General features: G+C 44.1%; 2 protein-coding genes across 4 annotated transcripts in view; one reads left to right on the forward strand and one right to left on the reverse strand.

Annotated features, from left to right (window-relative positions):
• Window positions 1-165: 165 nt before the first annotated feature.
• PP2D1 (protein phosphatase 2C like domain containing 1) lies at window positions 166-6,723 on the reverse strand. The gene is given in 6 exon segments (XM_074838672.1): window positions 166-543; window positions 545-1,416; window positions 4,836-5,134; window positions 5,136-5,677; window positions 5,679-5,859; window positions 6,154-6,723. Coding segments are annotated over 6 exon segments (2,526 nt in total). The 5' UTR covers window positions 6,408-6,723.
• Window positions 6,724-16,993: 10,270 nt separating this feature from the next.
• Window positions 16,994-24,576, forward strand: part of KAT2B (lysine acetyltransferase 2B) — a 48,301-nt gene continuing 40,718 nt past the window's right edge. The window contains exon 1 of one of the 3 annotated variants that reach the window (XM_074838684.1): window positions 16,994-17,212. In XM_074838684.1, the coding sequence (XP_074694785.1) occupies window positions 16,994-17,212 (219 nt within the window). Of the gene's footprint in view, window positions 17,213-18,064; window positions 18,213-24,576 lie in introns of those variants that run through there. The other 2 variants (XM_074838698.1, XM_074838691.1) reach the window with 2 other exon arrangements.

A 24,576-nucleotide genomic window follows, 5' to 3' on the forward strand; every position in this document is an offset into this window, starting at 1 on the left:
TACTGTTTCTTACTGAGAGTTTCAGAAGGTTTTATTGCATTTGCACAGTTCCAGACAAGATGTCTGATTTATATATGGGTCAGCGTTTAAGATGATTACAAGTAGATTCATGACACAGCTAAATATAAGCTTACTGTTGCACTCCAGTTATCCTATGATAAATTTTTAAATGTTGAGATAATTGGGTATCTTATCACATCCATTTAGAAGTACAATCAAAATAGTTATGTTATCTCTTGAACCTGCAGCTAATGCAGCCTTTACCAGTTGTTCACTAATGTAACTTGCTGCATTATCGTAGAGTGTCTCAGAGGTGACTGTGCCTCTTCCTGCAGTTTGTGATTTGCAATTGGACTGGTACGTTTTTGTGTCCTCTTCAAACGGTGGTGGTGGTTTAGAACCTGCTGGTGATACAGTCTTTAGCAGTTCTTGATCGGTGTAACTTGCAGGTTTGTCACAAAATATCTCGGGGTCCATTTTTTCTGTCAGTTGTGGTCCTGAGTCATCACTAGATAGGCATGCTTTTGTATCTTTGGGAGCTTTCCATGTCTTTAGACGCTATTGCCAGTACATTCTCTTGCAGCTGTTTATGGATGCGACTTGGACCTGTTGCACAGAAAGGGTCAGTGTGTGTTTCCTCTCGCTCTGCAGTCTGTGACTGTGGCTGAAAGCTGTTACATGGATAAACTTTTATGTTCTCAAACCATTTCAGCTCTTTAGAGCCACCTCGTGTGCTAGAATCGGACTGTTTTATCTCTCTGTTCTGTGAATTTACTTCATTGTTACTGAAAAGAGTCAGTTCTGGATCATCTTGATTTTTCTGGTCATCGGTTTCCTTAGGAACTCCATCTTTACTTTGCACATAGGTCCCCCTAGAACATTTTGGCTTATTTTGTTTCAGGTTGCCTTTTGAGTCAGTGAGAAAAATGTCTTTATTGGAATACAGGATCTCTCTTCCATCTTGCAGATCATTAATAGCCTTTGAGTCATTTAAGTTGTCTTCAGTGAGGGGCATCAAATACTGACACTTGTACGGAGAAGTCCCGTTTTGTTGAACACATTCATACATTCTCAAATAACGGGTGAATGTTGTTAGAGTTAATGCAAGTACTTCATTGTAATCCAAAACCGCCCAGAGCCCATTAGAAGCTAAAATAAGAAACTGACAAGTGTCATCGATTGGGACAGATACAGTATGAGGTACAGGTATAACAGATCTCTTCAGTACTGGATCCCCATGATGTCCAAGACCTCTTGTAGTTCTCAGGTACCCCTCTACTAATCCGTCTGGTTCATTAGTGCTGATGTTTCCACCATTCTGAAGTACACGTTTTCTCTCGCTTACATTGGAAGTGCTGTGCTCTTTTGAGAGGCGATGACTCTTTCCATTTTTACATAAGAATGCATGTGCATTACCTAAAATTGAAATAATATTTTCAATTATGGCATACTGTCTTTTTAAGATACTGCTTTTTGCTAAGGACTAACAGCCTTTTGCTAAGGACTGGGAAAAAAACAGGTCATAGTTCAATGATCTACTGCCACAGGCAACAATATGTCCGTCAATGAATCTGGTTCTAGTTTACAGCAAATTTTCTGTGGTGTTTTTCCCCCTTCCATTATTCAGAAGACTATTCTAGAACCTTACTCTTCTGACTGCAACTAAATTCTTATGAGGAGTCTTAAGTGACATTTCCTTCAGCTTAAAGTGCAGTCTGATAGAAATGTTGCACCTTGACTGGCTTTTACGCAAGAGTGCATATTTTTCTCAAATACTTTTTTTTTTTTCTTCCCTAAGAGAGTGTGTGCTTTCAGAGTATGGCTGAATGACCTGGAAGTTCCAGGTTCAGCACATTTTTACCACTATAAAATTTCTAGTACCTGAAAATAATTTGGACATCGTGTAGAATTTACAGTTTACTAACATGATGCCTTAAATCTCTTCCTCAGTTAAGGGACCCAAGGGAGCAAGACGTCTCACAGTCATCATGAGAAGCTGAGGAGTAACTTCTTTCCTTTAGTAGGAAACTTTTGAAATCTGCACGGTGAGAATGAAAAGTGTTAGAAATTGCAGCTGTGCAGGTGACTTGCAACACTGCAGGTAACTAGTCTTGTCAGACTTGAATGCAGAGCATGAAGGAAAGCAGCTCTGAAACAAAGTGATGCATTGTTTGAGATCCTCTATGGCTATGCTGGGACAAGACCCATTTTTTGTGTTAGAGGAGGTGATTGGTCTGCTCCCGTGTGTTGGCATAAGGGCAAAAGCGATGACTTAAAGAAGGAGCTTGAGTGGGATGGTAGCTTTCCAGACACTAAGCTGGCTGCAGTGTGTTCATTTATATTTTTAATACCATATGGATAGACTAGGGCACAGATCTCAAAAGTGCTTATAAGTAGACACTGCTTATACAGTAGTTGTATTTCTTGGGCAGTATTGGCATTGTCTAGTGTAGGAGACAGCTAAGTATAGCCTGTGTGAAGACAGAGTTCTCTAGAAGGTGATTCAGAATACCAAACTGAAGGACAGACCTTTTTTATTGATTATAGAATGTAGATGCCTTAAGTTATGCTGCGTGAATGTATCCTTGTGCTTGCTCCCTCTTCCTTTGATTTCCATGGAGAGCTAGAAGATTGTCTAAAAACTCCTTTGAAATCACCTCGAAGTGAGACCACCATCTGTAAGCCTAACAACAGGCATAATATAACCCATGTGGAACTATTTGACTGCAAGAAAGAGTAAAATCTAGTCACTTTTGGATGCACATCTCTTGTCTGCAAACCAGAGACAGGGCAAAAGGATCGACAAAAACTAGCTGACCTATCAGTGTGGGACTAAATGAAGAAGACAAAAGCTGGCCAATGCCACCATCTCCTGCTCTGCGTATCTGACCATCTTCTTCAGTTGCTTACCTGGTGCTGAAGGAACATGTCTATCTTCTGTAAGAACACATTCCTGGGGGGAGAATGAAGCTGAATTTTGTGCAAATATTTTTCTTTGATGTGATACATTTGGTGGAAAATTAAGTGTATTAGATTAAATAAATGCGTATTTAGCACTGGTTCAAAACTGTGGACTTTAATCATAAAGGGCTTAAAGTATCTGATCAACTTCAAGCCTTAACTCATTAGCAGAGCTCGAGTTTACAGTATCTTTAATTGCAGCCAGCATAAAACCTGATCTGTGAGGGAAGAATGGAGGCAGGTAACTAGAACCAGAAAACTTAGGTTGGGTGAATTCTCTACCAAATTTTCTTACCTTCATCTTACTTGAGTTCATTGTAATAAAAATGGGTTTCTTCCCCAATAAAGTAAAAACAAATACATCTGATGAGATTACAACCTTTATGTGAGTTACTCCTGTATTCCATTAAAGGTGTGACGGCATCTCCTGAAAGAATATCTGAGCTAGCACTAAACTACCAGTTTTGATACCTGTAATGGTAAAGGTCAGGTAGTTGCACAAATGCTTGTTTGGAGGTAGAGGAAGCATGGCTACAGCAACAAGTGTCGGGAGAACGGAGGAGAGGAAGCAGTGGGGGGACAGAGCACAGTTACTTAGTTCAGTGTCAGTGCATGTTCAAGTCGGTTTATAGTGTTCCTCAGACTGGTGGAGGATTGCATAATATTGTTAAGCAAAAATACTTTTTTTTTTTAAATCTGGGATCAGTTTTTTCCATATGTGGACTATGACAAAATTGGTTTGCCTCCTGAAAAAAATGAAGCCTCCTGAATGATTTTTTTCCCTTTCCCTGCTGATCTTTGACCCTCTTGATTAATTTCAGTCAAATTTCATATGAAGAAATAAGAAGTCTTACAAGTTTTGTAAATACACTCATCTGAGGATGAAAGAGCGCCCCTGTTGATGGAAAGTTGCACTGTTAGCACACTCCTTACTAGTGCTAGGGAGAGTGATAGAAAACTCTCAGTGCTGGGCCAGTGCTTCAAGCAGAGACTGGAGAGAATATAACTGCAGACACAAATCCATTTGAAACTATTCACCCAACAGCTTTTTTTATATAATTCTGCTTGTGTACTCCTTTATGGGAAAGCAAGCATCTTGCTTGTAGTCCTACAGCTGTCTTACATACACAAGAGAACTTAATTGATAACAAAAATCACCAAGTGGGAAGATGTAATGAGTGGAGTTGCTAAGAACTGCAAGAGCTTTGTGTAGTGTTTCCTGCAGCAGGGCTGGGTGGAGAAGCATTAAGAATGTATCAGTGTTTCTGATTGTAATTAATAACTGATTTTCTACACTGTAGAAAGGCAAAGCAGGCTTCTCTTTCATAAGGAAACAGGTCTGAATAGGTCTTCCATAACAACAGTAAATAACCAATGCCTATTTCAGAAATTAATAATTCAGATGGTAGCAAAATGTGGTTTCACTTGTCAATGACACAAATGAATAAAAAATATCTTAAGCATGTTTCATTGACACAAGGGATTTATCAGATCTAAAATCAGTTTTATGATTGAACTAAACTGACAACACCTTAAACCTCCTCTTGATTTAAAAACAAAAATGAAAAAATTGTCCTTGCTACCCTTACAGAGGTCACTTGTATATTATGAAATGTTTCTTAACTATGTCTTTTGCATTAGTAAATTGATTTTATTGCTTTAACTGAAATGAAGGTGATTATTAGATTAAGCTTAGTACTTACTGCCTAATACCAATATCAGTTGCAAGGGAATTTACCATGTCTCCTTCACATTGTCAAATTAAAGCAATTGCTACTTTTTATCTCCACATATCTACTGCCAACAAAACTCTATCTTATTTTTTCTCTTTTTATTGGACAGAGAAAAAAAATCCTAGTGTAGAATGTACCTACCTATATTGGCAATGTGCAGTAACCCAGCAACACCTTTGGCTGTCCTGGCTAATGGACTCTGTGTGTTGTTTTCAAAATGTTTTCTTTCTTCTTCCTCAGTGCCATCTCTCTCTTTGCTGGGGATTCTCTCCACCAAACAGGTAACAGCTGAACAGCCACTCCAGCGAACTTTGGAAACCTCGTTCCTTCCCAGTCGTAAAAGTCTATCTATTCTCCAAAAAGACTTGGCATATGCTTTGTGAATCCATTCGTAAGTATTAGTATTGTTGGTCTTGTCATTGCCTGGTTTATCAGAGAATTTTCTCTTTTTCCCTGTAATCTGCCTTGATTACTGTGGCAAAAGAATCTAGAATTTGCTGTTCATCTTTACTCTTTCTGTAGGAGGAATCCATTTGAGCTAGCTGGTCAAGAAATAAAAGTGGAAGCTCTGCTGCAACTGTTTCCGCAGCTGTCACACCATGGGAGCCATCAACTAACCCCAGAAAACATGTATCTGACTTATTTCCATAGTTGTCAAGCACAATAAATCTGTCTTCCATGTCTCCCTGCCATGTGGAATTTTTATCTTGGCAAATTGATAATGCTTTTATTAAAGAATTAGATACTTTCTTAAAAGTACTAGGGTTGTTAATATTAGCAAGATCACAGTATGATGTAGGACTGTGATTATCTATAAGGAATTCAAATGAATAATCAATCTTCTGCCTATGTGTCTCAGAATATTTTGGAATCGTGGTCAATCTTGAAATTAGTTTTCGTCTCTGAGCTAAAAGTGTTTTGTTGTCAATTTTCATTTGTGGGCTATCAAAGCCCAGCAAAATTAGGGCTTTGTGGGTTTTTTTTATGATAAAGAAGGTGGTATGGGTATATTGTTTGTTGACACACAGAGCAAAAAATTGAAATGGGCTTGGAATCATCATTCTCAGGTGCAGTTATGACCTTCTCCAGCTGATCTTCCTCATCTCTGAAACATTCAAAATCAGGTGGGTTTGGTTTGTCTTGTGACTTTTCCTCCGATGTAATTCTCTAAAGGAGTTGAATATGTTAAGAGTGTTCATAGTTTCATATTTCAATATTTTAATATTAGGTAGCACTACATTTACCTAAACCTTGTTCTCACTCTTACAAACTCTAAACTCTGAATTACATCACCATGTAGTAATGCATACTGTGGTCAAGAAATTGGGAAACCCATGTGAGACTATGTAAAAATTGTAACTAATAACTGTTAAAAATCTAATACAGCAAATTCAAAAAGTGAAAAGTTTGGAAATGCAGAATTCATGACACAATTTAGGTGATTATTGTATTCTTGTACCTACGTAAGGTCTTGGTTGTTTCCTGCTTGTGATTCAGTGCATAGCCCTGTGCTTTCACACTGTTAGATCTGTAAGTATGAAGTAGTTCCTCATCAGCTTTTCTCTCTCTATTCATCACTTTCCAGACATGGTAATGGAGTGTAATTCCTCTTTGAAAAACAAACCAAACCAAAAAAAAAAAACCCAACAATAAAAAAAAAACCCTCATATTTGAGATTAAGATAAAAAAAAAAAACATCTGCCAATCTTGCATGGGAGATACACCAATGCTTCTGGTCCTGTTTTGTATCCCTTTAATCAAATCTCATTGCTGTCAGTTTTAGTTGTGAGGCCTTTAGAAGTCAACTGGAAAAAACTTATATTATTTTATACCATTGTATTTAGGCACAGAGAAGTTAAATTACATTTATATGGACAATTTATTGTTTGTCTTGCTTATGAGAGCTAGATTTTGCAATGTTCATGTTCCTTTAATGTAGGATGGATTTTGAATGTGTCAGTTTTTAAATCAAGAAAGCGTAATGAAGAACAAAAGTATTATGAAATGGGCCAAGCAGTGTTTCAGCTTTTAGGTCTCTGGAAAACACCCCTGCTCCTTGAGCCATGAGACCTGTGGGCAGCAGCACATACCCTCTGCATTCTCCAGCTATCAGGGTGGAAGGAGACACACACTTTGCAACAGAGCTCATGGAAGAGCAAATGAGCAATGAGGCTGAAAATGTGGAATCAAGGCCAGGTACCGCAAGGACATCATAGGGTCTAGTCAGCACAAGCACTTCTGCCCGTTCTCCAGCTGAAGCTAGTATCTTCCTCCTGTCCCCATGCACCTTCTTTCTCCCACTTCAGCTCCTTGTTCCAGTCTCCCTTTGCAGCCCAGTCTCTTCTATCTCCTCATTCTTGTCCCCCGAGTCCCGGGACTGCTCGCAGTCCTGCACATACGTTCTCTTGAATATCTACTTCCAAATACCACTCCTGCTGCTAGTGATGGGGATGTGTGCATATAAAGACACCTTCAGTCTTCTCCTGTTACTAGCAAAGGGAGTACTGAGAGCCAGGACGAAATACAAGATTATTCTTAGGTTTGGCACCTGGTGCTACAAACCCGAGTCAGAGCTGTTGAGTAAGTCCTAGTGAGACACTCCCTGCCAGAGGCCAGCTGGTGCAGAGGGGACAGCCTGAATTCAGCACCTCCACACTGGCATGTCTCTACTCAGCACCAGCAAACTGACGCTGCTTTTTCTGATGCTGCTTTTTAAATATAGTAACTTGCTCCGATTTGGGTAAATTTACAATGACAAAAGGTGCACCACTGATGCAGTCTCAGCCAAATTTCCAAAGCCTAGTTTAAAACTTGACAATCTTAGAGCTTCTCTATAAAATAGTTGTTAGAATTTTTGTTTAATCCCAGCAAAACAACATATTTTTCAAATCATATTCTCAGAAGCATCTAAACCATATTGCTTGGAACTTCTTCAAAAGATGCTGCTTGGAAAATTTCAGTAGGAATAGTTAATATCTGGCAGAGTTTTAACCTACTGAAAATATGGGGCAACCCTATTGGTAAAAGCACTAATAATTCTCCTATAATTTGAAATGGGTAAGAAAACAGGTATATAACATACGGAGGAAATGTCAATATTGCTTAGGCAGCAAATTGTACAAATGGCTGCTGTGTCCTATAAGGTGATGTGCAGCTAAGCCTTACAGCTGCTTGCGTAACATCCTCTCCCCCTTAGATCAGCACGTAACATACATGTACAGACACCATAATAACACAAAATCCTGACATCATGTGAGAAGCTTACTTGCCAGCCTATACATTATCTGTCTACGAAGTATGTAAACATAGTGTTTACTAAGTTAATTAAGTTTGTTTTATTTATTTAGCATTTAGTATTTATGTGTGTATGGATGAGAAGTATCAGGCAAAAAAATGCATATATTATAGGTTTTTATTGAATTCTTTACTCTGAGATTTCTGACTTTCAGTGACCATTGTTAACTGCTGTTAATCTACCACCAGGGCAAACAGCAATGGTTTAGCTGCGATAATATGCCACAGCATCATTACAAGAGTAGCCTTTGGTAATTTCATCCTGCTTCAACCTCATCCATTTTCTGGGGCTCTTTAAACTTGATACAGCCACACCTTAAAGTAACTATTTTGCAACTGTTATCTCTTTCAGGATTTCAGCTGGGAAGTAGATTTTCTTTTCTCTCGTTATTTCTGTTCATCACCTCTCGGTTATAAGCATTTCCATGAGTTGTTTTTCAAGGCATGCACTTTTTTCCTGTGGTGACAGTTGTTTGACAATTTCTTCAGCTGTTTGAGAATTACAGGAGCATTAAAAGAGAAAGCCCCAACCTCCTCCAGCTCCAGTTTATCATCTTAAAGAATCAAATGCCTCTGATCAGCTGAGCTAGATTTTATTTTTAAAATTTTATAATTGATTGCTTCAGTAGAGGGTGATACCGCTTAAAAACCCCTTATGACGCTGTAGTATACTTTGTCCTTGCAGAGGCAAGTTTGCAAGTGTCTACAGCTCTCAATCTGCTGTAGGACCAGTTTATGGGAAAGTCCATCTCTCCATGAGAGGTGAGCATCAGCTTCCTTTAGAAACACTGCACCACTTTAGTGGGGCAAGATAAGGAGGCACGTGATTAAAATAGCAGGGAAAGATATGCTTGCACAGATCCCTTTTCCTTTTCTACATAGTTTAAGACTGGGAGATCGCACAAGCCCTTTCACTGCTGTCATCGTGATGATGCATTCAGGCATGAGAAAAATTAGGACTAATACATACAAAAATGTATGGTAAGTTGCTTTTTGTCAGCCTTTTAAATATGAATCCATTTTTCATTTAGTGTATACAAAAGCCCCTTGGATTAGAGATGGGAAGTTGAAAACTTTCAACAAAATGTTAGTTTGACCTCAGTAAGCTTCATTTGTAACAAACATATTTTATAGATGTTTATATCTCTGCAAGTGGGTGTAAGTGCTAACACATCACAATTTCAGAGCACCAAAACAGTCCCACTTCATTACAGTGTGTAAATAACCAGGATAATACACGTAATAATTCATGTAGAACAACATATGCTACAACTCTTTGGTGGCAATCATTTTGCTCATAATTATTAAAAGGACAGTGCTGATGTTAATTTTTTATAGTATGCATACACTGCTTATGTTAATGGCTGAAAAACTTGTAAAAGTGAAATTAAAAAGGAAACATTTCCTTTGTTGGTCTCTTATGAAGTAAAAAGATGAGTCTGTTTCCTTCTCTCCTTGCATTTCCCTCATCAGGAACAGACAGACTCCCAAGATTTTTGCTGTCAGGTTAAAGGATAACAGTGAGATCCTGACAGCATAATACACGAAGCTAAAATGCACGCAGCATCAGAGAGTGAAAGATAAAATTCAGCTTTCTAGCTCACTGCAGTTTCCCTGTGCCTATTTAGGGAGCCAAAACAGCCAGCACCATTTAATGTTCTGAGCTGAAAATAGAACCAGATAAAAAAATTAGAAGATGTAGAAAAATGGGGAGTGAACCACAGTTTGAGACTGTACATGTTTTCAAGGGCAAAAATCATATTTACTGTTTGTGTCACAACAAAGAACCTCTTGGTCAGTCCTTAGTCATGCTTCTAGGAAAAGGGTGGCTGCCTCAGCTCTCCACCATACGCACCCTGTGTGTAAGAGGCAGAACTGAGGCAGAGCATAAGACTGCAGGCCAGGGACTTGTATGGCAGAGGATACCATAATCCCAGTAACCCTCTCTACCTGTAGCACTTGGAGTTGGCTTGCTGTTCGTACCGCAAGGTGAGATTATTTTCTGTTTCTGCAGTTTTGACACTACAATCTCATTTTATAATTAGTGAAGATGTCACTAATTTGAGCTTCAGGGACCCAGGATCTGATTTGTATCCAAACAGAAGAGTCCCATATACACTCATCTCCCTCTGACACATGTTCCTGTCTCCACCCAAAGTGTGCTTCTTTCTCACTTACCTTTGTCACAGTCAGCACTTAATTTACACAATCTGTAGTCCTGAACTCCTTCCTCTGTGAGATTTTTTTTTTTTATTTGCTACATACTGGTGTTCTTAGAAAATGCTGACAATTATGGATGCTGAAACCAGCACCGGGAAGATGCCTGCCTGCCTGTGGGCGACAGGAGCAGGCAGAGAAGGGCTGTGTGATATAAAATGGAGGTCACAGTCTCCCTGAGCTTCTCATCACAATATTATCAGCTAATACATATAAACAGGTTCCACTGCTGCAAATTCTTGCTAAATGAGCACTGGCTTCCTTGCCTTCTTCCATGCTTTACTTTTTGCCATTCCTTTCCTCTGCTCGGGCCTCAGTCAGCACTTCCTTCTTGGACCCTCCTTTCCCACGTGCCTGTGATGCCATGATATGGCTTCGCTGCCTCCATTCATTCAGCCCTGCTCCTCTCCTCCTGACTGATTTCCCTCCCTTCCACCCGTCACACAGTTTGGCAGAAGCACCTCCCCTGGAAAATTGTTCACAAATGCGTCATACCTGTGTGCAGAAACCACGGCGGGCACTCGGCATTGCCGGGACTGGCCCCTGCCGAGGAGCCACCATGGGTAGCCAGTGGGGCTGTAGCATTTGCTGTGGTGCAACCTGGCAGTGCTGTGCAGTGCGTGCCCTGTGGCACAGCCCGAGCCAGGTGAGTGCTGTCACCTCTGCAGGGGCTGCCTTACCTGGTCCCAATTTTACATGATCATCTTTGGCCAAAGCAGCAAAGAGCTTATCTCTTATGTGAAAAACCTTATGTAGCCTTTATTAAACGCATATAAGACCTCTGAAAAACTCTCCACCTGAAAAGACAAACTCATTTGATAACCCAGCAGCCATGCCCTACACCTTCCACCCCTTTTAGCGGGTGTGTGTAGTACCCTACTTACTGTATCCCCAGAAGCAACAATGCAGCTTCAAGGAAGTCTTGTTATGAAAGATGTGGGAACAGATAAAGACGAACCTGGTGAGTCACAGGAGCATGTGGGGGGCAGAGCCTGCCTTTGGGTGTTGGGAACATTCCTACCCCTAGACCTGATAATAGGCAAGAAAGAAGGAAGTGATTAATAATTTAAATAATTATGGAATAAATTAAGATAATTACTCTCCTTATTTATCTTCTTAAGCGTTGCCCAAAACTGGAATCCTGGGATTCCAGGCCAACTGGTTTTATGTCATCCTATAAAGTAGAATGAGTCCCCATCATTAGGTCGTCTTGGGTGACACCATCTGCTTGGGCAGAGGTGCAGCTCCTCAGCTGGGAGGAAGCATCAAACTGGGAAATGGGAGTAGCAAAAAAACGGCAAAACCAGCTCTTTCTACACTCCAGATATTTTGCACCTGTTGTGGGTGGCTGGGTCTGTCTTGGTGGGGCAGAGGCAGCAGTTTGTTATCCACTGAGTACCTGAGTAGGGTAGAGGTTGCAAAGCATCAACTGGGGATGGTAAACCTGCTGGGCTCAGCATGGGAGGGAAAGCACATGAGGTTTTGGGGATCCACAAGGAGAAAGCAGTGGCAGAAGAGGAAGATGGGTGAAGATAACTCTGCCTCCTGTGCTTTCCTCCCAGTGATACCCTTCCTCCTTCACCCCAAAAACCCACATCTGGGGTTACTGCTATATTCACAGGGTCCATCTGCTTTTTCCAGCCATACAAACCACAGTTATAGTTGGTCTAAATGGAGGGTTTTAACCTGTTTAGCATCTGTGTTTTAACTGAAGTGGTTGTGGTTTTTCCATAGCTCTTAAGATTTCCAGGTGCTTTCCCACACAGGTATGGGGAAGACCCAGGAGTGAGCTTGCACGGCCAGATGTGCGTAGGCCAGCGTAACGTCATCTTACAGAAATAAAAGGGATTTTCTATGCAGCATTTTGTTATCTAAATCAGTGTTGTATCAAGGGTGCAAGCAGCAGAAATGAGGCTGCTTCCTTCCCACCCCCCCGGCTGTGCCAGTCGCTGGGGGCCTGTAAGGCTGCCAGCACCGATGGACCTGCCCTACATGGGGATGGGGTGGTTAGGAAAACTGTCAAAGCAGAGACAGTCAAAGTACACTGAGCAGGGTCCCACAGAATCATGGGGATCTCTGCCACATGTTAAGTAGCAGGAAGAAAAGAAAAAGATGTTAGAGAAAGGAATAAGCAAAAAAAAAAAACCAAACACCAAAAACAAACGTGGGGAGGCAGAAGAAAGAAAAGGTAAGGACAAAATAAGGTAGTATATCCCATGTTTGCATGAAGCAAGCTAGAGCTCTCACTACCATGAAATAATACAGTGTAAGCTTATGTAGTGACTGCAGAAGGCTAAATAACTTTTAACAAGCACCTTCTGAACTTGGCACACACACTTCACATCATACTGGCAAAGGCACTAAATGTCCTGTGCTGCGTGAGCCCAGCCTTTAGTTTTCTCACTTGGTTTTTGTTAAATCAAAACTCTGACTGCAGTCAAGAAGAGCATCCTCTGGGTAAGAAGTGAATAAAACCTGCTAAATGCTCCATCACTAACAAACATTTTGTGTTACTAAAACAGCCATGAACCTTTCAATGACATTTTCTCCCTCTTTTTTTTTTTCACATTTTTTCCTTTAAAAAACTGGGTAATGGGGGTGTGAGGTTCCCTATAACAGACAAAGGCCTAGTGGGAAGGTCTGCCATCTGCATTATCAAAGTCAAATGCAAGCACCATGGGAAGCTGACAAGATGCTAGAAACAGCATCTTTTTTGTACTGTTAATACTTTCAGTGATTCATAAAATATTGATAGCAGTCCTGAATGCATGGTGGCCAAGAGGGAGGCCACTTCACCCACAAGGAATGCGCTAATGAAAGGACACAATAGGATTTTATACTTGGAGAAATTCCCTGGAGGGGCAAGAGCTCCGCTTTACACATTTGCATTGAATGCAAGAATAAAAACAGGTGGAAGAGCAGGAAGAAAGTCCCATCTTGAACAAAAGGAGAGGGGGAGAGGGCTGGGTTGGGCACGCTGGCTCTGACTAGGCTGGGAGATAGGGATGAGGGGTAGGGGTGGGCTCCCAGAGCTCGGCTGTGGGCTGGGAGGTCCCTCTCAGAGAGGTAGCATTCAGCAGTAGGCTGCTATTAGTTGAGTCATTCTTTAATTTACATGATCGAGATAGGCCCCAAGAGCCCTAAATGACAGCTAGGTAATAACCAGGCATCAGGCACACCCTAAACTACATTTTAATTTCCTCTTTTGTGACTCAAGAATGCAACTGCATCCTTTGCTGGAATAACGCGCCTGCTCTTGCATTGAAGCCTGTTGGGTGTTCACAGTGAATTCGGGCAAAAGCAACAAACGTGAGATGCAAGATGGTCTCCTGGGAGCACCAGCTCTGAGCAGGCACCTCCTCGGGGCTGTCAGCAGCCTGGGAGAGACCTGAGAATCACAGGAGCTGACACTCGTGTCTCACCCAGCTCCTGGCTTGCTTAATTCGATGCGGATGAGTAGTCTTCCCGAAGTCACCCGGCTGCTCACCTGAGTTTGCGAGCTGAGCAGCACAGGCAGGCAGCAGGCAGCTAGGCTCCCTCGGCTCTCACCAGTGCTCGCTAAACGTGGGTTTTGGAGTCAGTTCGACTTGTGCAAACCCATTGACATGCCCCGAAGGACAGAAACTGAAAAATGTGGCAAGGGTTGTTCAGGCAATGCTTTGAGTTTGAATCTCATTTAATGATGAAAAATAATCACCAGAGTGATTCAGTTATGCTCAGTTATGCATGCATTACAATTAGAAAATTAGTATGTACTTGCTTGTAAATTCAGTTGACAGAAAAAGCCAGCTTGGATATATGAAATTGAGACTAACATATATACACTCATATGTCAAAGCACAAATTTTCTGTTTTTTTCCTAATGTAGTGTAACCTGTCCTGGCCAAATTACATTCACTGAAGCCACCACAAGTCAACACAGCCCAAGTTATAGTTCCATGTTTCCAGTCAGCAAATGGTCTTTTCATTCCTTATTTTTGTCAAAATTGTGAATGTAATATTTAACCTGTCATTGGAGCAACTGCTCTTGACAGAGCCAAGCTTTTTTCTTTTCGTTTTAAACAATACATTTGCACAAAGTTAGAATGAGAGCAATTATTTAAATCAAGCTTAAAGTTAAAAGATAAAAAAGAGATTTACCTATTTGCAGTTAAAGAGTGTTTTCTTTCTAAGCTGCTCCTCTGCAGTACCAGGCTGGAGTTCTGCATGTGTAGTGAAATTAGTGTTTATAAATGTTCCTATAGTAACTGTATCCGTAGCCACAGGCTGGTAGACTTACTGTTCTGATTATCTAGTGAGCAGTAAGGTAAAAAGGGAAAAAAGAGACAGTATTGTAAGACAGCCATGCTCTTGAGGATTCAAGAAGGAACTGCAGTAAAAGTATTTTTTGCCATTAGACTAACCAGTGCCTTACTGTATGCAACACAGCAGTGTTTTTCCCATTAGACACTCATAAAATACACCATGAAATGTAAACAAATATTCAGGCATTTAACCAGTCAGTATCTGCTTTGTAACAACTTTCATCTTTGATTTTACTTTAATGGAAGTAAAACCTTCTCAGGCTTTTAAGGACCTTGAAGAATAAGGTGAAAGAATAAGGTCATTTGCGTAGGCTGTGATCCCGTGAACACTCGCCTGTGCAGCTTCAGAAATAAATGCATGCTGAGTGGCCTTAATGAGCATCAGTGGAGTTACTCCCCTGTGTGAAAATAGTAAACGTATTTTCAGAATTGAAACTTGTAATTCATTTATATGCAGGTGTGCAAATTTAACGCTGGATTAAATATCTTACAATTTAAAGGAGAAGCTGGTGATTTGCGGGGGAGGGGGGGGGGGGGGGAAGAAAAAAAAAAGGAAAACATATTGGGGGATGTAAAGGCTCCCACAAAAACTAGGCGTTTATTTGCAGGCATGGACATTAAGTGGACCATAGCAGCCAATATGTTGTTCCAGATGCGCTCTTTGCTTTTGCTCCCGAGGAAGAGCAGTGGGAAAGCTGAAAGTGAAACTAAGCAATAACAGTTTCATTTTCAAGACCGAGAGGAAAGTAGAAACCTAACCGGCGTAAAAAAAAACGCAAGCAAAGAGGTTCTTGGGTGGCTGTTACCATACAGCGGCTATTTGTTATTGTAAAACATTATTCAAACAATTAAAAAACCCCTAAAAATCAATCTCTCTTAAGATGAAGAGAAGCAGGATTTATTTCCCTCCTCCCCCCGCTTTAATTTGCTGCGAAGCTTGGGGCAGCCGCCGCCGAGGGCAGCGGCTCCTCCACCTTAACAGTCCGTCTTAAAGCGGGGGATGGCAGCAGCCATCTTACGGGTCGCTGTCACAGCTGCCGGGAAGTCCTGAGCCAGCCCCGGCCTCCGCCCCGGGGTCCCCCGGCCCCGGGAACCCCGCGGCACAGGCTGGGGGGCAGGTCCCGCCCTCCCCCCCCCCCCCCCGCCCATCAGCTCCCTGCCGATTTTAAAACCTCAGCCAAAAAATGCCCACAAAAACCCAGAGCTCATTTTTCATGAAAATACTGCAGCATTTTATTCCATTCTGTTTTCCCATCTTTAACGAATATGCCAACTCGCCGTGTAACCCTATGCTTGAAAATAACCCCAGGAGCTGAGAAGCTGAGGGAAGAGGGGGGGCACAGGGAAAGTGTTTTCTCACTCCACCCCCCTCCAAATACTCCTCCTAACTTTGCAGAAGTCTGGAGTCATCTTTGCGTGCCCCGTGCAAGGTGGCCAGGCCCTGGGGCTGCGAGAGCTCTTTATAGGCTGGGATTCCCTTCCAAAGTGATACTGCTCCTTCAGGTTTACACCTCAAAGATCCCACGCGAACGCCCAGCCTCAATCCCAGCCTTTTAAACCGTGGTGCCGTACTATAGAATTGCCATTTGTGGTTTCTCACGGCTGAACCACGATTTTACATACGTGCAACGGAGCGTAACCGCCTCAAAACCGAGGCACTTGCTTCTATGCATAGAGCGCAGTTTCTGTGGTGGGAACATGGATTTAATTTTAGCTTTCAATTAAAAGGTAATCCCTTTAAGACATAAACCGACCTGCTGTCAACACTTGTTCCTGGCAGGAAAAAAAAAAAAAAAAAAAGTCCCAAAACCATGACACCGGGAGCAGGGAGTTTTCGAACTATCCTGTATTTAAAACTGACTGGTATTTATATATTGAGTTAGAAATCATCTAGAGAAAAAAAAAAAAAACAACAACAGAATCCTTCAAAAGCGACTGCAAAGTGCACAGCGGGGAAACGCCGTGCTTAAGTCACACAAAGTAGTGGCACTACGAGGGGATACGGGCGCTGCGGCAGCACCGCGGGCGCACCGCGGGCTCACCGCGGCTCCGGAGCGCGGCCGCTCCGCGCCGCCGGTCCCCGGGCTCGGCGCCCAGCCGCGGTGTCGCCTCTTTCCGGGGCAACTTTCCCCGCAGCCTCCGGAGGGCCGGGCTGGCCCCGCAGCGGCTGCCGCCGCCGCCACCCTTTCCACGGGGGCGCAGGACCGCTCCGCGCAACCCCCGCGCAGGGACGCGCCCCCCCCCCCCCGCGGTGCGCAGCGGCGGGAGGCGGGTGCCTGCCGGCTGCCGCCCCCCCCCCCCCCCCCGCCCGGCGGGGCAGGAGCCGCCCGCGGAGCGGCGGGTCCCTCCTCCCGCCCCCCCCCCCCCCCCCCCCGGGGAGCAGCCGGCGGCGGCGCGGCGAAGGGGAGGGTCTAGGGCCGGGCGCACCGCTCCGCGCCGCTCCGCGCCGGGCGGACGGGCGGCTGCTGCCGCCGCGCCGCGGGCATGGCGGAGCCTGGCGGCGCCGGGGCCGCGGCGGCGGGCGGGCCGCAGCAGGGCTCCCCGGCCGCCGGGGGGGTGGCCGCCGGGGGGCCGGCCCGCTGCGTCGCCGAGAGCCCCGCCGGGGGGCCCGGCTCGGCGCGCACCGCGGGGAAGAAGGCGCAGCTGCGCGCCGCGCCGCGGGCCAAGAAGCTGGAGAAGCTGGGCGTCTACTCCGCCTGCAAGGTACCCGGCCGCCCGGCCGCGGGCGCCCACCCGCCCACGGAGGGTGGGGATTGACGGGAGGAGGGAGGGAGAGAGGCGGTGGGGAAGGGCCGTGCCGGGCGGGGGGGGGGGTGGCCCGGCTGCAGCCCGGCGCTCCCCGCGGAAGTGGCGGCTCCGGCGGTGCCGGCGGATCGTGCTCCCCCCGGAGCTTTCCGGCCGGCGGTCGCAAAAATAAACCCCAAACGCGCCGAAGGAGGGGACGGCGGAGGCAGCGCCGCCCTTCCCCTGCCCGAGCCGGGCGGCGGAGGTGCCTGTCCCCGGCGGTGCCTGTCCCCGGCGTCCGTCTGTCCGTCCTTCCGCGGGAGGCGGCGGGGCGGCTCCCGCTGCCGGCGGGGAGCGCTGGGTTAACAGCGCTGCCGGGGCTGCCCACCGCGTAAACACCGTGGCGGGGAGCGGGGACACCCGCCTGCCCGGGGAGGGGGGGTGCGCCCGGCCGCGGCGGGGGCTTCTGCCGGCCGGGGCGTGGCGACGGCCTCGCAGCGCGGAGCTGTTGACATCGCGAAAGCCGCTGCCCCGAGCTGGCACCGTCGCCGGCCGCTCTGGCGGAGAAGTGAAGGGGCGCGGCCTCCGGGATGGGGAAAGTTGCGTCCCCGGCGGTCGGTGCCCGCTGCCCGGTACCCGGGCTGGCGGCGGGCTCCGCCGTCCACCTGTACCCTGCCCCAGCGGGGTCACCTGTGCAGGCTCGCCTCCCGTGCGCAGGAGCGCTGCCCTGTGTTTCCCTCCATAACCACTTTCTCTCCACCTGCAATTGTCTTCTTGGTGGGCGAAGCAGGACTTGGCCGTCTGTTGGAGCCGGAGCTGTCGCTCCTGCCGTCGGAGGTCTGTGACCGCTGGCGCTGTCGTCTGTGCGTGTGCACGTGCGGCGTGCGAAGGCGGGGCGGTGTGCTCCGAGCGTGGGCCGCTGGCTGTGCTGCGGCCATCGGGGCAGTGCCTGGATGCACAGCAGGTCTGACATCTTCAGGTGGGCCGTGCTGATGTCAAATCCTCTAGTAACGCTTTCAGAGTCGAAAATAGCTGTTTGTGGGAAATGTACATCTTGTTTTCTCTGTTCCCTTTGGAGCCTCTAAAGGGCAGAGTTAAGCGATGGCACAAACTAAATGCTAACGTTCATGAGGCTCATCCTAGGCTGACCCTGTAGTCCTGTCTGATGGTGTGAGGAGCTTTAACTGTATGCTGGAGGCATGCTGCAATCCTGTCATGTGAGGGCAGATTAAGGAAGTCACATTTCAATTTCTTAGCTGTTTCCAAACACCTTACAGGCACCTCTGCTTCAGCTTTGGTGCATGCGTGGGGCATTGCAAGACTACACTGGTGTCAGTAAATTAAAAGAGCTGCTAGTGTACTTGAAACTTGCAGCCCTCACTGCAGGCTGGGTGACATGGTTTGAAGCTTCCCCAGTGCTGAGTTCCCTTTGCACCTCCATATTTTAATGTTACCAAGACTTGCTGTTAAATGAAGCTGGTTGGGGGGTGGGTAAGATTTTCATGGGCTGTTGGGAGTGCACGTGTGTGTGTGAACTGCTTTTGTCTTCCCTGGTTGGCTCTTTTTTCTTCCCTTGATGTACCTCCGGAAGATATTAATCAGGGCCAAAGCCTTCTCCTGAGGTGCTTTGCCCCACAGAGGTAGCTGTGCTGTGAAGAAGCGCAGGCAGCCTTGTCTCCTCCCAAACTGTTTGCTTTTTCGGGGACTCACCAGCCCCAGACGTGCACCTGCCACAGGTGCTTTGTTGGAAGGCAGGCGAGTGCCATTTGGGAGGGGAGGACATGGTGCGACCTGCCACCAGCCCTTCTTTCCCTTTCCCAGGGCTCCGGTGGTGGGATACAGCGTGGTGACAGCTTGTACTGCCAGTGCTCTGCGGGGCTGGCCTTGCGGGCCCTCTTCTGTGAGCAGTGCTGGGTGCGTGCCCCGCTGGCACTCCAGTGATGGATGGAGCGGGACCCATGGCCGAGGGCCTCTTCTTCCCGCCAAGATCTCGGCACAGCCACAGCTCTAAACGCTGCTCTGTGTTCAGATTAAAATGCAAGACCTACCTTTGCTATTTTACTTCGCTTCAGTAATTCAGTGGCAGGCAGCTTTCTTTCAGGTCTCAAAACAGAAGCAAGTAGACAGATGGGAAGCTCCTTGTAAACTAATCAAGCGGCTTCTCCTGTGGGATAAAGGGGGAAGGATGGAGCAGGGTGGAAGAATGTGTTATTTTTCTTCCTGAACACCTGACAGGTGCTCCAAAACCACTGCTTGGCTTGTAACATTAGTGACTTGCAAGAAACTGTAGCAGAGTGTAACTTTGAACTTTTTCTTACTTTGGGTTGCAACTTCTCTTCCACTTATTTTGCATTTCTGTGTGTGAATGCAAAAGAGTGAGAGAAGGCAAATGCACCATCTCCAAAGGGGACATCTGTTTTCATTCAAATAGTGGCCATACGTGAATCTTGTGTAAATCTACATAGAGCTGTACAAGTTGGAGCGCAGAAAAGAAATAATGGCATCCTTAGCGTCCATCACCTTCTACGTAAAATTCATCACAAAATTCAGCATGCAGAATTTGTTAGAAACTTAACCTCAGAGATGCTGGGAGTTGCAGAGGCAGGGAGCGTGTGTTTGCTAGGGATGAAGAGCAGCAATGCAAGAAGATGGAGAGGTCAGTGGCCACGTAGAGGTTGAGTCTCCCTGGCAACAGCAGAAATGCTGAGCAGAAAAGGGTGGAAGGCACTGCTCTGGGGTAGGGTGCTTCAGTCCCCCAAAGGGACCTCCTGGTCCTTCTTAAGTGATCCCTTTACTCCACAGGAAACACGGACTAAGACTGCTGGCAAAGCATCTTCAGTGTGCACATATTCTGAGCAGAACGAGAGTGAAGTTTAGGGAGATGCTGCCCAGGCTAGACAAATGTGAGGTTTGTTTCTTTTTCCTGATAAAGAATTGGGACAGGAGAGTTGTAGCTGTTGAGCTGCTCTGCTTGACTTTTTTGCCTGTGAGAAAAGGTGGGGGTGGAAGGGAGAGAACAGGCTCTTCTGTGTCAAAAAACCTTCTTAAATGCCCGAGTTTGTGTGTGGGGGGAAGAAAGCACATTCTGAACAATAAGATATATATTAGAAGTTGGCACAGTTTTCATGACTTTTGGAAGTGCACAGTAGTGCTGTATGCTGTGCGGGGTTTTGTATTTGGCACTTGCTCTATCTGTGCACATATAAATGGCTGCATACATCGTTTTAGTTTTGTCCAGTGTGAAATTGAGCATTAGGCATGCGAGCTTGCAGCACTTTTATATAAAAGCAGCACTGTGTGACTTACACACATAAATATATTTAATGAAAATGTAGGAGGAAGTCTCCTCTGCTTTTTTTTCCCCTGTTGGTTTACAGTATGTGAAAATACAACTCTCTCTTCAGTCCCACTGGGAGTTTTTCTTATAAACAAGTTGAAATATGTACTAATTTAGTACACTAAGATTTCTGTAAAATTGGTAATTTCTTATATATACCTTACAGTAATGACTGGATGCTTATAAATATAATTAAATCCCAGTGGCCTAAGGCATTTGCACAAGTAGCAGTACCTCCTTGAAGAAAGACTTTGTGCTTTAGATAAGCAAAATGGACAGAGAATGAGAAGGGTTATGATGAGATGACTTGGCCAAGGCCCTGCGGCAGGTGAACAAGTGGCAGAGGTTGAAGTAAAATCTGGGTCCCAGGCTGCAGACCAGCTGCTGACCCTTGATAGAGGCTCTTCCCACTTCTCATCCTAGGGTGACCTCTGTGGAGTTTTCCTGTTTCTACACATAAAAAAGAGTTCATAGGGTAAATATGTACCACCGTTTCCATAATGAAGTATTTTTTTTCCTGACTTTTATAAGGCAGATTAAGGTGAGTCAGACTTGGCCGTATTACCGCTGGACTCTGTATGGTGCGATTACAGCTCCTTGAAGCTCAACTGGAATTGTATTAAAGTTGTTTTCTGCAGAAGTGTGTAGGATCCGTACAAGATCTCTAAAGCTTTCTTACGATCATTTTCATAGTGGGGTGAATCTGTTTTACAATGTCTTACTGGCCCAATTAAAGCACCTTCCTTTAAATTAAATAGGAAACTTACCATTACAAGGTGGGAATTGGGAATTGGGCCCCTATTATTAATAAAAGCTTTATATGGTAGCCTACATCTATTCTGTAAGTGAAACTGGAAAATACAGAGAATATGATACTTGGATTGATCAATAAATGAAGAAAATGTCCTTAGAGCTGAACATTGAACTGATCTATTTTGTATTTTTAAAGATATATGGGTCAGTTATGTTCCTGATACATATGAGTGGCTCTCCAAGCAGTGTCCAACTGTCTGGTTGCTGGGTACTGGACATTTCAGTAGGAAAAATATGTATTTTTAAATTCATCAATGTATTTGTTATGGTTTCTGTGATGTTCTTTGTTGAAAGCATCAATTTGAGATTATTGCTTGCAGGAAAAAACTTAACAGGGTATTCTATATGGCTTTTGTGTTGGGAGGAAGAATATTTTTTCTAGAGTAATTACACTTGCTGGAAATAGAAAGATCTATGATGTGTTTTCATAATCTGTTGAGTCTGCTTTGCATCTCAGTTACCAAACAGGGCAACCTGTATGATTTTGAGTTGGAAAGCACAGCAGCTGTTTTGAAACTCAGTTTTAAAACTGTTGGGGTCTTTTACTTCGTAATTAACACATTTTGTGCTCATTTCACTGTCTGAAAAGGGGAGGAATGTTTTAGTCCGTAAGTTACTGTAACATTCTTCCTTTATTAATTAGTATTTAGACACCTGAAACCCACTTAAAAGGGTCTGAGATGTGCAATATTGTAACTTTCACATGCTTCCTTTTTTTTAAAAAAATGTTAACAACTTGTGTTAAAATGTTCTGTATTTTTTCACTGTCCATTTTTGACCTGCTATCAGTATATTCAGTATTTTAAAGGAAAGAGTAACTTTAGTTTGTAGAGAGTTGCAGTTTTCACTGCTCAGACCTACCAGACAGTTTGATTACCCACATTGTAACTCTCCACCTAACGTGGAAGGCATCAAAAAAATGATTGAAATTATAATGTACAGTGCAAAATGTACATAATTTCTGCACTGGGTTTTTTTTTGGGGGGAAGCAGGCAACAGTGTGTAATTGCTGTGTTTTATTATATTGCACTCATCCAATTTTATTAAAACTGTCAATGAAGATGCAGTGTTCGTGATGCCCAGGCCCCCAAAGATGACAGTCATCACTTTACAGGCTTCAGTAAGGCAGAAGTCCCCAAGTTTCTCCAGTGGCTTTATCAAAGCTCTGCAGATGTCCAAGAAAACAAGGCTCCAAAGACTGGTTGTATGAGTTCAAATGCTTCTTTTCCTTCCTCCTCTCAAAACTGTTCTGATCTCAAATTAAGTTTTTGTGGAGGTGAAGTCATACTTTATTTTCTAATGAAAAGCAGATGAGTGACATTAAAAAAAAAGGAAGGAAGAAAGAAAGGAAAAAGCTGAAGATAGTCAAAGAAAGGACCGAATGAACAAAACGCTGTTGGAAGACTTAAAACAACTCAGCAATTTAAGCCGCTGAGGAATGCTCATTGCATATTCACTGCAAAATACTTGCACTGGCAACATCTATGATGAAAGCTTAGTTTTAAAGAGGAACTTTTTGGGTTGTATTTACTCTTGGTTAACAGAACATTTATGCCGATTCTGGTGTTTTATAGAGAGATTAATGAAGAAAATCCACCCTAGTCGTTGTTTGAGAAAGGTCTCTGGAATAATTTGAACAATACAAATTAACAGCTGCTTCAGAGATCTGGCGAGGAAATACTACCAAGGGCAGAAAAAATCTGCTGTTGAACACGCTGTTTTTATTCTTCTGTGGGTGGGTTGGTATTTATTTTTGGCAGTTTAACTGATCTGTTATCACGATTTGTACATCTGTTTGTTTGCATCTTTGCTGTTAATTATTGTGTGACACTAAAGTTTGTGTAGTTACTCACTGTTTATAGTTTTTAGGCTTGATAGTAAACACTGTGTGGTGAGCTTCTGTGAAATACTGCTTCCACTCGGAGAAAAAATTCTCAAAAAGCTTGTGCCTAGTTTGAGGAGGTTTTTCTGGACACGTTTCATTGTGGTATGATTTAAGGCAATTAATAATAAGCATGATATTATGTTAGTAATTTACAGTGTTGAACATTTGTCTGGACAGCTGCATGGGAAAGATCAAATCTTACTTCCCTAAAATAATATTCAATCATTTTTTGTTTGAGAACTTCTTTATGATTTTGTCTTGAATTTTCTTTGGCAATAATCTCATTTTCTGACAGTTTTTTCTGTGACGGTTTCTCTATCCTTGTTTTAACTGCAAAAACTTTCATGGCAACATTGCCACTCCCACAAAGCAAATGTGGGTAGCTTATTTGGCATTGGTTTTGTCTAGCTGGAGACACTAATTGAAAGTGGGGTTTCACATCATCTCACAGATGTCCAAAGTCCCTGCACCAGGGCAATCCTTGGTTTGCAGGTGTCATTCAATCACTGATCTCTCTTTCTAGTCATTAAACTTTAAGAGGTCCTGTAGGTCTGGATAACAAACAAAAGTAAAACTGGCTCAATGCCTGTGGAGCTGTAAGAGACGGTTTCAGCTGTAAAATAACATCGGGCCTTGTTCACTTCTCTGCCAATCATATTACTCATAGAAAACATGGTAGAAAAATAACATAAAATTCACCATAAATCTATCCAGATTGCATTTTATGAGACTTTAAAATAGAATAAATTGTTTTAATCTTCCCCACATATCATACTGAAACCTCCCTGATACCACATTATAAATAGATGGGGTAGCAGGCAGTCTGCACCCACGCAGTGAGTTTGGAGAGCAAGGGGGTTCAGGTGACGCAGGTTGTCCCCTTTCCAAGGGGAATTATGTGGAAGTGGTTTTGCTGGGCACTCGCAGGTGGATTTCTGACTCATCCTGGTGGCTCTGGCTGCTGAAAATGTCACTCATACCCCTTCGTACCTGCCAGACTGTCCTGGGCACAGGCAGAGGCCGTGGCACCTGGAGCCAGGAGCCCAGCCGGGTAAATACTTAAGCATTAGAGATGGTAAAAACATCATGTGGTGTTCAGCAAACTGCGGGCAGCAGTTTTCTTGGTGCTCAGGTTACTGAATATTGAAATTAGTTTGGAAGAACAATTTACCATCAATCTACAAAGCTGTCAGTCTTAGGAGCTGTCAAGCTGTGATCCTTTCTGCTTCTCCTGGGTGCTTCTTTCTTAGGTAAAATGGAATTTGGAAACATAAAGGGAAAATGAAATAGGTTCCTGAAATAGATTGC

This window comes from Strix aluco, chromosome 1 (genome assembly GCF_031877795.1).
Source record: "Strix aluco isolate bStrAlu1 chromosome 1, bStrAlu1.hap1, whole genome shotgun sequence".
Taxonomy (NCBI): domain Eukaryota; kingdom Metazoa; phylum Chordata; class Aves; order Strigiformes; family Strigidae; genus Strix; species Strix aluco.